Source organism: Agelaius phoeniceus, chromosome 6, assembly GCF_051311805.1.
Source record: "Agelaius phoeniceus isolate bAgePho1 chromosome 6, bAgePho1.hap1, whole genome shotgun sequence".
Taxonomy (NCBI): Eukaryota; Metazoa; Chordata; class Aves; order Passeriformes; family Icteridae; genus Agelaius; species Agelaius phoeniceus.
In genome coordinates, this window is record NC_135270.1 from 6,962,701 (window position 1) to 6,977,548 (window position 14,848).

The 14,848-nt window shown below is 43.9% G+C and overlaps 1 protein-coding gene and 1 long non-coding RNA gene across 5 annotated transcripts in view; one reads left to right on the plus strand and one right to left on the minus strand.

Moving 5' to 3' along the window:
- Positions 1-2,334: 2,334 nt before the first annotated feature.
- LOC143694292 (uncharacterized) lies at positions 2,335-9,882 on the minus strand. The gene is made up of 2 exons (XR_013182653.1): positions 8,009-9,882; positions 2,335-6,622 (listed from the first exon to the last, which is right to left on the minus strand). It is a non-coding gene; the product is annotated as an uncharacterized LOC143694292 (long non-coding RNA).
- A 479-nt stretch (positions 9,883-10,361) lies between these two features.
- The window catches only part of LOC129121579 (synaptotagmin-9), a 68,968-nt gene continuing 64,481 nt past the window's right edge, over positions 10,362-14,848 (plus strand). For all 4 annotated transcript variants that reach the window (XR_013182652.1, XR_013182651.1, XM_054634922.2 and 1 more), the window contains exon 1: positions 10,362-11,025. Coding sequence is in view for 2 of the 4 variants with exons in the window: in XM_054634922.2 (XP_054490897.2) it covers positions 10,878-11,025 (148 nt within the window). In the remaining 2 variants the exon portion in view is untranslated. The remainder of the gene's footprint in view (positions 11,026-14,848) is intronic.

Below are 14,848 nucleotides of genomic sequence, written 5' to 3' on the forward strand. Positions count from 1 at the left end.
CTTCACTGTGTAGTTTTATATACTTTGATCAAAGGTTAAAATCTCCTGAGAGACAGATGAGCATTTGGAAAAACACAGTGATCACATTTCATTACAATTTCTCCTTGTTTTCTGAGTCTAATGTTGTTGGACAGAACAAAAATTTCAAAGATCTTTTTGATGGATATCTTAAAAATGTCTAGTTGCTATCGATAATGTGATTAAATTTCTGTACCCTTGATATTTGGCATGTCTGCCAAGGAAGAGCAAAGTTATTACCAATAACATCTTCGTTATGTAGCGTAGAGAAATGTAAGTAAGTTCACCATTGACAGTTCAGTAAGGAGAACTGCCAATTAAAAAATCCTATCACGCATTCCTTAGTTTGCTCACATCTGTGCTTTGATCAAGTATACACTGAAAAGTAGACATACCTGTCTGGTTTAATCATTTCACATTTTTGGAGTAAAAGTGAAAAAAGAGAAAGTGTGAAAAGTTAAGTCCACTGTGTGATTCAGAAGACAGAACTGTAAAGGTTTCATCTTCTAATCCCTTGGTTCTATGCAACACTGCAGTGCTGAAGTGAGCCCACAATTTACAGAGGGAACTTAAGATGCAGAGGACAAGATGAGATCCACCTTGAACTAAAATCCCCAGACCCCACACAGACAAACAAATCTCAGAGCTGGCTGCTGCCATGTACTGAAATACCCCAAACACAGGCAGCCTCACAGATCCCTTTGCTTTTACTCAACTTCGGGAGTAAAGACTGTTTTACAGTGTGGAAAAAATCATGACAAATCTTCCCAAGGAATTTGGTGGGAGCTGCACTGGATATTGAATGACCTGAGATGGGCTGCATTTGGAACAATTAAGACAACCTTTTATGTTTGTTCTGAACTCAATACACATTCAACAGCAAGGCATGCTTATTCACTCAAGAAAAATATTCTAAATAAAAATAAAGTTTTGCTAAACTAAACCACTTTGAAGACATCAATGTAAAATAATTTTGCACAATTTTCATTTGAGACAAAAATGCCTTCTCACTTAAATTCTTATTTGGTTAGATCACCTTTTGTTAAATAGAAAACTGCATTTACTTTCCTATATGTTGTGTTGATTATATTTTGCCCCATTTTTCAGAAATTGTAATCATACTCAATTTCTATTTGAAGAGGCCAGAAAACCTGGCTACAAAACTAACAATTTTTTTCCACAGTCATAACATCATTCTCTTTTAGAAAAGCTTATGAAACCTATTTCTTTTAGCTTTTTCTCACAGGAAATGCTTACAAATCATTGTTTTGTAAGATTGTTTTTTGTTTCTTTTTTTCTGGAGACTCTAACTCATCTATATCTGAAATTGCAGCATCCAAAACTTGTGTTAGATGAAGCATCAGCAATTTCAAATCAGAACAATTATGTTCTTTGTTTTTCATGCAATATTCCTCACTATAAACTGCAGAGTCACATTTGTCTCTTTTTGCAATAGCTTCCCATTGTCAACTCACTCTGTTTGTTTCTCCCCAAGAGCCTAAGTTTGTGTTCCAAACCCTGCTCCAGCCAGCACAAGTACAGGGTGGATTATGCATTCTTCACCTTTTATTTTCTAATATGAGGGAAAGAGGCCACTGATTTTCACACAAAATCCATGGAGTCAGGCACACACCTCAGCAAAACTCAAACTAGCTCTGTCACTGACCAGGGAGATCGCTGGCATCAACCCACTCCAAGCACCACTGCAGAGACAGCCCTAGGGAATACTGGGACCAACACCACACTTTACATTTCCCCTCTTTCCTCCAGACTCAAAGATGGGCTCCAGCAGCCACCTGGAATACTGTTCAGAATCCTCTCCCAAAAGCAGGCACTGTTCCAAAATCAAAATCCATAGTAGCCAAAACAGCAGGATTTCAGTAAAACAGCACCTCACAGAGATCACACTGGAAAAGGTGAGGCTACGAGGAATTTCATCACAGAAAATATTTTTTCCCCACAGGTTCTGGCTCAGAGAACAACTTCTAGATGAGGCCTGTAGCCTCTGCCTTGCTAAAGCAATCTTAACTCTTCTGGCTGCAGAGATATTCCTGGGTTGAAAAGAGCTGAAAAACTCAGCTTTCAGAGCTCATTCTTCTTTAGGCACTAACAGCAGCTGACATAGGCTGGAAAACATTTCTTTGACAGCTACAATATTTAGCCAGAAAAATATGGAACATTAATCTCAATTTCCTACGTAGTGTTTTGGTGTGGACTTTAGTTCCTGGAGTAATCAATGGCAAGAGAAACCCTTCTCACACGGTGAACTAGGTGCTTACCTAGTTTCTTAGCAAGAAACTTATGTATTCCAGAAAGTAACCATTTGTGAGAATTTATTTTTAACACAAATTCTGCTGTAATATGAAAGTTCAACTGCTACCAATTGTCAGTTTTCCCTAGATTTAGGCAACAATGTATTTTGGGAGTATGACTCAGGAAAACATTCACATGACCAAGTAAAGCAGGTGGCCAGGACCTACCACACAGCATCAGCTTCATCAGAACATCCTCAGAGAAGGAAAAATAGCTCCTAGCTGTTTGGGGAGGTGATCACAGGGTGGAAGAAAAAACTGTTCTAAGGTATAGGTTATAATTATTACAACAAATAAAGCAAACTGCAGCGTCTTTTGCCTCAGCATCATGAAGAGATATATTTCTAAAAAACACAATTCTGCTGATGGAAGTGTTTATACTGTGTTGAAAAAAACTCATTTACACATGGGACTCAGTCACAAGTTTAAATTATGCCTCTGCCAAAGAAACAGCTTACCTGGTTCTCCCTCAAAAGTATCTCACAGCACAGTTCATTTATTCCCCCAGTGTTTCAACTGCAATAGGGCAGAGGAGTCGCTTGCCAGTCTTCTGGGAAGGGAGATGCCCAAGAGCCCATAAAATTCTCCCTGTCCTGTGCAGATTGATGCCCAGCCCTGGGTGCTGTGGCTGTACACAGAAACAGGAGGCTGGCACACATTGCACTGAGGTACCACAAGTTACAGTGTGCCAAAGAACCCTGTTCCCCTGGGATTCCTTCCTCTCCTCCTTCACCTGGATGAGAGAGATTTGTTATTCCTGTCATTCCCTTGCCCAGAAACAAGGCTGTGCCCAAGTCAGCTGTTATAAAAGCTGGGCAGCTTAAAGGTAAGTTTTTCATTCTTAGCCAGAGATTTGAGGAAAGGATTCTGCCTCAGGATCCTCACAGCAGCATTCCAGGACTCCTCCGTGTTGTCATTACATTGCAAGGGTTCCATATTGCCAGAGTTTTGTACCTCCTTGATGTTTCTCATAGGCAGCTCCTCCAGGCACTGACTCTTCCTTGTTCTCACAGCAGCCAACTGACTCCAGGTCCCCCTTGGCCAACCAATCCACTCTTTTATAACACTCTTCTGATTGGCTACAGCTGTGGCCTGTTAACATCAGGCCTGCTCCCAATCTCTAATAATTGGCTCAGCTGCAACTCTTTAGGGGGTAAGATTACTTTCTATACTACCTTTATTTACTTATGTTCTATTCCCCTACACCTCCAGGGGCAGCCCTAATTCACACTGGGAAGCACCTGCCTTTAGGGGCATGGGTTGTTCCCTTTAACTAAAACCAGAAGAGTTTGGGCACTTGAAATAGTGTGCATGCACATGCTACAACTCTGATTTGAATTCCTGCTTGTGGCAAAAGGGATTTTTAGCCCAGAAGAGACACTATTTCTACATTTCCTACCTCAAAAATACCTTGCAGAAAGCATATTCTTGATGCATTTAAATTTTTAACCAAAACTGCCTTCTGGATGGACTCCAGTTTATTTGATTATACGTTAATCAGAACTAAAGATAGATCTAAAAGGAATAAAAACTTTCATCCTTCCACAAGGAGACTTGTGGATTTGTTTCACTTGCAAGCAGATCCCATCTGACCTGTCACTTAATTTAAAAAGTTTTCTAGATTTAGCTATCTTTCAAAGAAGTCCATGACTACAGAAACTCTAGTGATATCTGTAAGTTACAAAGCATTAATTTACTATGAATCAAAAATGAGGTTTTTTTTCTTGGATATTAAGAATTTGGTTTGAGCTTCAGTTTGGTTTGGGTTTTTTTGTTTTTTAGGTTAAGGTTCTGTTATCTCTTAAAGTTCAAGGATAAGTGTTGTTCTTCTATTATTTCTAGAGTCCCATATTGTTGTTATTAGATTTCTAAAGTCCATACCTCTCTGATGTATATTCTCATGGCTGCAGATCTTCACAGACTCCTTCTGCTGCACACTGTTCTCTCTCAGGTCAGGGCTCCTCCAAGGCTCTCCCTGACTGGCTTACCCACCCTCTTTTATCCCGGTCATCTTCATCAGTTACAGCTGCAGCCCAATTAAGGACATCGCAGCTACAGCCCATCAAGGGCAACCGGGACCTCTGGGGCAAAGCCTCTATACACATATTCAAACACATTTCCTCTACTATATTTCCCCCTTTTTCTTTTACATGAGTTAACAGTTGTACAGATCTTCAATTACAATACATACATTTCTCATGACTCACAGGTCATGCACAACACCCACATTCTCCCATGACTCACAGGTCATGCACAACCCACATAGCTCCTTGCTCAAAGGCCATACTCTTTCACAGCTCCCTGACCCAAAGGCTATGTTCCGTCGCAGCTCTTGGCCGCCACAGCTCTCGGCTGTCTTATCTTCTGCTAGCAACCACCGCAGCTCTTGGCTGTTCCGTCGCAGCTCTTGGCCGCCACAGCTCTCGGCTGTCTTATGCTCTGTGTCGCAGCTCTTGGCCGCCACAGCTCTCGGCTGTCTTATGCTCTGCTAACTATCACGTCGGGGTCACCACTTGTTCTTCTTCTATTATTTCTAGAGTCCCATATTGTTGTTATTAGATTTCTAAAGTCCATACCTCTTGGTGTATGCTCATGGCTGCTGATCTTCACGGACTCCTTCTGCTGCATGCTGTTCTCTCTCGGGTCAGGGCTCCTCCAAGGCTCTCCCTAACTGGCTTACCCGCCCTCTTTTATCCCGGTCATCTTCATCAGTTACAGCTGCAGCCCAATTAAGGACATCGCAGCTGCAGCCCATCAAGGGCAACTGGGACCTCTGGGGCAAAGCCTCTATACACATATTCAAACACATTTCCTCTACTATAGATAAGGGACCATATCCTCCTCACTGAAAGTTACTTCCTTAGCATTCTCTTAAAAATTCATCATAAAACCACCAAACATTTTAATTTCTTTCTTTTGGTTAGGGAATGTTAATTTGTAGCTGCAAGCAGCTGAGTGGAAATACATTAGCAGAACTTTCCTGCAGTCCACATTATGACTGAGCTCAGATATTTACTTATATGAACTATACTACTCAGTGAGATTGTTAATAAGAGTTAATTAAATAAAAGTTCTACCAGACAGTGTGATAACAATTTTCAGGCTATATATTTTATTTTTTTTCTGCAGATGATTCTGCTTTTTGAACTAGGTAAAAAATGATTTAGAAGTAATAACATTTACTTTATTCAGTGGCTTTAAGAAATGATGAGCAGAGTCCTGAATACTGGCTAGATTCTCAGAATTATAACATTTTTCTGGGCAAGCTACTTTCCATGATAGGTATTTCACCTTGCAGAAAATGAGCTCTATATTTTATGCATTTAAAAATTCTTAAATGATATTAACTTGGGGTTTTTTATTTATTGGCTGCCAATGCATAAAATGCAGGACCAGCTCCTATTATTGTTGTCTGGCTTCCATCAGCATGTTAATATAAATAACAAATTTCAGGATGAGTTAAGACATCCCATTCTCAGGAGGTTCTTTTCTGACATCAAACTTTCACCTTCCTTGAGAATTTGGATATTCCAGCATGTGAGGGGAGGATAGTAGGAAGAGTGCCTCACACTCAGCATGATGGCTCCATCAACTTTCATTGGACTATGTTCAACATTCAGGTCCAAAGTTAAATTCTGATTTATTAGTGTAGCAGGCTATCTATGGCTCCCCTTGGAAGCAGAAAGGTCCTTCAATGGTTCTTGAGTGTTTATTTGCAAGAACAGAGAGTTGGTGTTCAGGGATGAAAAGCCAGACAAAATTGCAGAATCTGAAGGGGAGATAAAAACCACTGACTGAAGAGACAAGACTTTCAATCCATGTGAGCAGTCAATAACAGAAACCACAAACCACAGACTTGGGAATGCAACAATTCTCCTCAAGCTCAATTCACTCTCAAGGCTGAATTATTCAGTACACTTCTTTTTGTTCTCCCAGTAGAGTTTGCAAAAGCTGTCAAGGAAGAGATTGTCAAATTAGAAGGCAAATCAGAAGAGATGTGTTTTCCTCCCTCTTTCTCAGGTTTTAAGGAAGCTTTCTTAAGATAGATTAAAATTGCATGTGACATGCTACAGCACCCAGAGTACTCTTTGTTAACAATGTGAATGGTACAAAGATCAAGAAAAAAATGGTAATCTGTTATAAAAAGGCCATGAAAGTGGTCCATAATACCAAAGAGCTTGTGTTCATGTTGAACTGTTTACAGTCTTCTGTGCAGTGTCTCCTACTTTGAGCTTGCAACTTTTCCTTAGGCAGCAAAATTTAGTCCAATGGCAGCATGGGGAAAAGAACAACTGAAGAAAAAAAAAAAGAACCATAAAAAATCCCACTGATGAGCTGCAGTCTTGTTTTTGCTCATAACCTTCATAACCTCCATTCAGACAACTCATTCTTTAACCATACCCCTTCAGCTCACTCTGTGGAACATATCTGAGTCCCAGTTGTACCAGGACACTGGCTGTCAGATGTACACTCCTAATCCTCTGATACAGCACAGCTTCCAGTGACACTTGATGGCATCTCAGACATTTGACACACTTTTCCTCTGCTCAGGAGGGACACTTGGCTCTTCCTTCAGGACCTGCTGTGAGAAAGCTCCCTACCATCATTCAGAAAACCCCAAAATGACATTTTACTCATTCTGACACGGGAGCAGCTCACAGGCCTCCTGCAGAGGAAAGTACAAAGATGGGTACTATCCTATCATTTAACACTGGGTTTATGCATTACGTTTTAAAAATGTGAGCACACATCAATAAATGACATGTGATTTCAAATAAAAAGCCCTAAGATTTAAAAAAAACATAAGGAAAATACACTACTATCCCTTCTGTCATCAGAGTATGTAATTCTGATCTCAAAATCTTCAAATGACTCCATTATACTCAAGGACAGCTATTTTTTCATGTTAACACCATCAAAGTGATGATACCACCTTCCCTTTAGGTAACACTAACTTGTTTCCATATGACCTCTAGAAGTCAATGATGAGGGAAAGCCCATATGGGGAACATATCTATTTTCTAACTAACCTCCCCTTAGAAGCATTCCTAAAACCTTCTGTGAAGAATAGCTAACTCAAGAATGACACTGCTCAGAAAACATCATCTTAAAACAAAAAACAGTTGTAGTTCTCAGATTTCCATTGTCTTGTATGTTTACCTAAGCATTTTCTACTTTTCAGCAGCAGCAGAAGGTAAATCCATTAAGAATAGAAGGGTGACTGTAAATAAGAAGAAGAATGAGCCAGAGAGTCTGGCACAGCCAGTAACAGAAACATTTTTGATAGATGTATTAAACCTTGGGCCTACAATGGCATTTCCCTTTTCCAGCCTTTGGTGAAATTACCTCCTTTAACCACACCAATGTTCTCCTTGTTTTCAGCCATTTTGTCCTTCTATTTAACTACAGATTCACAAACTTTAAATTCCTGAGGTGAAAAAAAAAGTCTTGCTTGTTGTGTTCCATTAGTGACTTAGCTGTTCTATGTGTTTTCTTGATTTCCTGAAAAAACCCTGGCCTCCCTTCCTCCCTTTTTTTAAAGAAAAGGGTACTCCCATGATGAGCTGTGCCCAAATGGGCAAATCTAAGTCAAGCAATTACAAACACTCAACACAAACACTTGATAATTTCTGGTTGCAGCATAGCCATAACAAAAATTCTGATGCAAGCTGCCTTACTTGCTTCCAGAAATGCATTTGTTTCATGAATGCCTCAGCTTTGAAGGTGACTTCATTCCAGCAATCCTTGTGCTGCTGCCAGAACACTGGGGAAAAGCTTTATTTCAAGAAAAGAAAGACGAATGTGTCAATTGATTATGACAGAACTGTTGTAGGTCAAACAGTTAAACTTATTCTGACTCTGTGTGTAGCAGGCTTGGGGATTTTTTTTTCTAACTTCTGAGTACACTGTGTTGTGTTAGGGCAGCTTGAGCTAAACAGGAAAAAAACAAAATAGACTTACTGTGTCAGTACAGATTGTAACTCTCAGGATAAGGTTAATAAGAGCATCCCACTGCATCATTCAGTGACCTTCTAGGACCAAAGTTAATTAGTGCAGCATTCATTAGGGATCTCAAATGTAACATGGTCCCCTCAATTGGGGAAATCTGCTGCTGACACAGGAGCAAACCAGGAGTGCCTGCAATATGACAAACATGCAATCAATGGCAAAGAAAAATGGCAGATATAAACCAGTTCTCAGAGGCAAGATCAGGAAGGAAATGTTGCACTTGTTTTGAGACACAGCTGATTACATTTACTGCTGTTATCTCCAGAGACATGGGCATTTGCTCACACAGTGCACTTAGAGCTCAGAGCTTTGGAGAATAGATGCCTTTGTTTTCAAGCAGTGATGACCAAATAGTTTCTCTCCTCCACCAGACTGAAAAATTTCCATCTCCAAGCACCTGTATTACAAACATCTCAGCACCTTCAAATTGCTGCTATTCAAAAAAATGAAGCAAGATTTTTGTTACAGAAGAAGGATAAAGAAATTGCCACTTGCTCACCAGGCTGCCCAGAGCTCACTCTGCAGCAAGCCTGAATCCTAAGCTAGCAATGGCCTTGTGGTCCCACAGGATAAAACCCACACTCTGGCATTAATATCCCTTAGCAGTTGATATATTTCTCTGTCCTGGAGAGAGGTCAAGCTACAGAACAGCACAGCCATCTTGGTCAGTGCCAAACTACCAAATTATAGCTAAATAATATGAAAAATAATATAAAAATTATAGGCAAATTGTATACAGTAATTCAAAATCTGGTCACACACGATCACTGGGCTTTGTATACAGATATCTCTGATAGCTTTGAGCTATCAGATAGCTTTGATAGTCCTCTTGAATCTGTTTTTCCCTAAAAGACATTCTGGTGCCTCTAGGTCTACGAAGTTCTTTAAAATTTGCCCCTTCTTCACTGCAGAAGGGTAAGCAGCGGGACTGCAGGAGCCTGATGCTTAGTTTCAGAGGAAGAGCTCTGACTGACAGTACCTCTTATGAATTGTCTTTCTCCCTGCATACTTGGAGAAACAAACAAATGTCATTGGTTTTTCCAGCACCAAGATGAGCATTTGTGCAGCATTTATTGAGAATAGCAGAGAGTTTCACATGGGTAGATGTGAAAACATATACTGATGTCACCAAAATCTCTGACCCTCAAAAATATGATTACAATGGTAACAACTGTAACAGCTACACACTATTGTCTATTATTAATTCCTAACAACGACAAGCCAGCCTTAGCAAGTCGCCGGATTACCAGTGGAATTGTGCCTGGTTTATACAATCATGTTTTACAGATATCATTTTTGTATTATAAAGGGTGGGGAGGTGGAGGGGGGAATGCTTTTCAGACATAAGCAATGTTGCCAAAGCACTAAGAAGCAAGTTATATTAGTAAACAACTTTTCTTATTAATACCCTCTCCTTTCCCAAAATGCACCTCATTTCGATGATATACTTTTTTCTTTAAGAAGAAAAAAAGCGTCTACTAGAAGATGATGCTATTTCTAGAACCGTTATCAGCAGTCTTTAAACAGGAGGCGGAACATCCAAACCAGTCTGAACTTCCCGAGCTTACCGTGGCCTTTGATATTTGCCTGAAGTATTATAAAAGGGAGAGACAGAGAAAAAAGAAATGAAGTTAAATGGAGCAGCCAGTTCTCAGCTTTTCCCTTCATGACACCCACCAGCCTCCCAGCCTACAAACCCAGAAAGCGAAGCAGTACCTTACGAATCTCCTACTTGTCAGGATAAACATGCCTAATGGCAGACATCTCCTCAGCCCCCTCCTCCTCCGCCAAGGCCCTCCTGCCCTCCCCTCCGGCTCTGCCTGGCTCTCAGGTGCCTGAGCTTTCTCAGCCGTGCTTTAACTCTTTTTAACCCGTCCGTACGAATCCGCTGAACGAAGATCGCCGCTCCGCCCGGGCGGCATCTCTAACACTTTCCCCTCCCGGCTGTGAGGGCGCGCGTTCCGGATAGCGAGGCGTTCGCTCGCAGTCCGCCAGCCGATCGAACGGGCTCGCCCCGGAGCGGGAGCGGGCACCGAGCCGCAAAGGCGCCCAGCCCGGGACGAGCCGGCGGAGGGCCGGGCCTGCCCGCCATGGGGAGGCGGAGGACGGGGCGCTGTCCGTCACGACCCGCGCTCCGCCAGCCCCGGCGCCGCCTCTGAAGTTTCCCCCAAGCGGCGTGCGCGGTGGGGGCCTGGGCCGGTCCTGCCCCCGGGGCGGAGAGGGGCGCGGCGGCCCCCGCCCGCTCCCTCGCCGGCAGCGTTGCGCCAGCGCGGCTGGGCGGCCGCGGCGCCGGCTCTCCCCGCCCTCGCGTTCAACTGGTGGGACCCCCGTGCGGCCCCGGCCGCGGCACCTCGGGGAGCGGCGGGCGGCCCGGCCCGGCCCGGCCCGGCCCGGCCCGGCTCGGCTCGGCCCGGCGGGGCGGGCGCCGCCGGCTGAGGAGGATGCGGGCGGCGGCGCGGCGGCCGCAGGCGGGCGGCGGGCAGCGGCGCGGCGCCTGACCGCAGGGCTCCGCTCCGCTCCCGAGGATGCTGCGGGGCGATGCCTGGCGACAGGGAGGACGAGATCTGCCAGAAAGCGCTGCAGCTGCTGGCCGAGCTGTGCTCCGTCGGGGCGGTGGAGAACGAGAACTGCCGCGATTTCATCTACTACCTGCGGGACAGAGCGCGGCCCCGCCTCAGCGACTCAGGTACGGCCGCCGCCCTCGGGGGCGCGGGCACCGGCGACCTCCTTCCGGCCCTGGCTGCGGGAGGAGGGCGAGCTTCCCCGAGCATCCCCGGGCTGCTGGAGACGCCGGGAGAGGCCTGCCGGCGCAGGGAAGGAGGTGGTGGGGAGGATGCTCCGGGGCCGCGGGGCCGGGCAGGTTTGCCGGGAGAGGACTCCGGTCCGGGCTCGGTGCCGCCAGGCTCGGTTTTAGCGCCCGGCGCTGGGCGAGATGCGAGCCCGAGCCCGCTGCGCTCGCCGAGCCCGCGGCGGGTGCGGCAGCGCGGGGGGCGGGCGCGCAACTTTGCGCGGGCGCTGCCGCCCGGAGGGGGTCGGAGCCGCCCTGGCCGGCACCGCCGGGACTCTGCTGCAGTGCGGGCGGCCCGGGGCTGCCCTGCTGCTCCCCCGCTGCTCCCCCGGCCCTCCCGGAGCTCCGGGTGAAGCGCCAGGCGCCTCGCATCTCCGTTTGACTGAAACGTGGTTTAACGCAACTCCCCGGTTCCGTGTGTCGCAAGCTAAACAAGAGTGTTCCTCGCGTTCCTGTAGCAGATGTGGGGCTGCGGGTCTGACAGGATGTACTCTGGGTTGGTTTGTGTGTGTTTGTCAGGGTTACGGCTTCCACATCGTGGCATAGCAGTTTTACTTAAAAACTTTAACTTAAGGGAGCTTTCTCATAAGGAAGCTGAGCTCCAGCTGGACAAAAGCAGAAAAGATTGAGGATTTCTCTCTGGATGCAAGGGAAGGGCAAAATGCAGTTTAGATTAGGAGCTTATTACATTTGTTTTTACATTATCAAGTTGAGGTTGCTAAGTATGGGGAGAAATTTAGTGCGTTAAGACAGAAGTTGATAAACGTTTGCAGTACTGGGAAGCCTTGCTGTTAGATCAGCAAGTCATCACAGCACAGTATTCATTGCTTCATTATTCTCTGAAATAAATCATTCCATTTAGCACAGGGCAGTCTAATGACACTCTTTTCTGTAATTTAGTAGCCTGAAGTAACACTCAGAGGGCAACTTCCTGACAAATCCTCGGATATGCTGGAGGCCCAGAGAAAACAAGTGAAACTAAATAAAAAAATACTCAAGGGAGGAAAAAGATGTGCTGTCACAACAAATGAATAAGGAATTTTCCATCATTCAGTTTGCTTGTATACAAAGCTATTTGCAGCCATTCTGGCTTTTCACTACTTAAAATATTCAAATTGGAGTGATTCATGCAATGTTTAATAGGGTTTGTTTAAAAGTAGACAAATTTAATTGTTTGATTCATATAGGCAGATTTAATTACTTTGTTCATATAAGCAGTAATTTTAGGACAGACACCTGTGATTTTCTGTAATTTTCATTTACTAAAGGATCAGTCATGTATTTGTGTATCAGGTCATGATTCCAAAGCTGTCTGCTTAAATCAGTGCTCGCTTTGGATACAAAACTACTTGAAATGCATATGGAGACTTTAACCTCCACCACTTGGATAACAGCTTTTCAGATTTCTTTCAGAAGCTACCTGCTTTTTTTTTTTCTTTCATCAGCCTCAGGCAAAAAGAATACCTGGCATCTGTTTGGGAGTGATTTTAAAACACGGCATGCTCAGTAAAAATTTATCACCTCTACCTAAAGATGATTAAAAAAAAAAAGAAAAATAAAAAAAAAAAGAAAAGAAAAAAAAAGAAAAGAAAAAGTGTGTTTATTTCTACCTGTTTTGCTTGAACTGTTATTACACAACAGCCTTCCGGTGTTGTTGTGAACCTGCTCGATTACACCGAGCAGCAGTCCCTAACCTTTGCCAGCCAATGTGCAACAACACTGAGCAATTATGCTGCAGGCATCATCTTCCCATTGGCCTCCATCTGAACGTTTTTATTTTTTGCAGCTGCAGCCAGTCTCAGAGGGTCTAGCAGGCAACATGTTACCCATAACCCCTGACTTGGGAAATAGTTCTGTGAGGTGGTCACGTCGGGAATTCGTTCATTTACCTAATCTCATATTTCTTTGATTAAAATATATTTCTTACCTCAGTATGGCTGTCCACGTGGTTTGTTTATCTGGTCCTTGGTTGTGGTGCTGTGGGCTGTAAGAAGGCAGTGCACATGACTTCCAAAATGAAGCAATACGACTCAGAGTTAAAGGGAAGTAAATAACACTGACCGAACCCAGCTTGCTGCGTGTAGTGAGTTTCATTGACTTAACAAGGGCAAAACGGCCTTAAAAAAGCCCTGGCACCTGATCCATTCCCTTTCCAGCCACTAGAGGCCTGAATAGGAATGTGGAGAAAAGTGGTGCTGAAGGACAGCGTCTCCTTACCAGAACTGGGCAAAAGATGGAGCTGTCCTTGCTCCAGCTTCCAATCCCGAGCTGGGAAGGTGATGTGCTTGAGTAACTGGCTCTGAGGCCACCCAAAACAGCAATCTAAAAAGATCTACAGCATCAGAGTGGAGAAAAGTGCATGATTGTGGAGAACTGGCATGATTGTGGAGAACTGGGTAAAAGATGCAGCTGTCCTTGCTCAGAGTGGAGAAGTAGTGGAGAAAAGTGCATGATTGTGGAGAACCAAGCAAAAGATGAAGCTGCCCTTGCTCCAGCTTCCAACCCCGAGCTGTGAAGGTGATGTGCTTGAGTCAAACTGCTTGAGTAACTGGCTCTTAGGTCACCCAAAACAGCAATCTAAAATGATCTTCAGTATCAGAGTGGAGAAGAGTGCATGATTAAATAGCTGATGAGGTACATGACCAGGTATTGTGAAGGAATTAGAGCATGGGGACGTGCTTTGAAAAGTGTTTCTGAAATGAAGTGGACACTTCATGGTGGGTACAGACAATTCTGCAGCACTTTTGGCTGAAGCCATTCGTGGATGTTGGCTCTGTCCCCTGTCAGGAGTTGTTGGAAAAAACCCAGCCCTAACAGGAGAAGGAGGGAGCTGAAGGGCTGCTGAGCCTGGTGCCAGCATCTGTGTCCAAACTCAGCCTCCCGGTGCCCCTCAGCCCCAGCACGGAGCAGCCAGATCCCTGGAGATCCATTCCTGACTCAGGCCAGGAGGGGACTGCATGCCTGTGGTGTGTGCCACATCTTGATTTTTCAGTTTTTCAGGGTATTTCAGCGTTTTTCCCCTGTTGTGGGGAGTGCTGCACGTGCTTCAAGCACAAGTTTAAGGGTTAATGAGATCTGGGTTTAACATGCTGGTCCACTGGATTTCAAGGGTGACACGAGTGAGTCAGATTTTAAAGCTTTTCAGAAAACTAAAAATGCAAATTAGGCATTTAGTGAAAAATCTTCAATTAGTTCAATAAGAGTTATATGTCAGACCAACCTTGAAAATCCCCAAAAGGCATCCTTAAGCATTTAGATACCTTAATAAGCTGACTCGTTTTCTGTTCCATTGTAAAATGTCAATAATATTTCTGTATCACTGAAGGGCTTCATAAGGGTGAATTGCAAAGTCTGAACACATCAGGTATGTAATACATTCATAAAGGAGAGTCAGATGGACCTCTCAGAGATAGTCAAGTAAAAACAATGTTTGTCATATGGGCATTTGAAAGCAATCACTCAAGATCATGGAATATTCACCCCATGATACGTGATAAAGCAAATATTGTGGAGGGGGAATAAGCAGAAGAATTCCTTGAATGTGTCAAAAAAGAGAAATCCAGTAAACCAAAACAACAACAGCAAAATCATGAAAGCAGAAAATCTTGATAGAGAGACTGACCATTAAAAGAAGAATTAGGACAAAAAAGCTGTTTATGAAATAAGGGTTCTAACAAAGTCCAGGCCACTAACCATATTGAATTTTTCACTAATTTTGTAG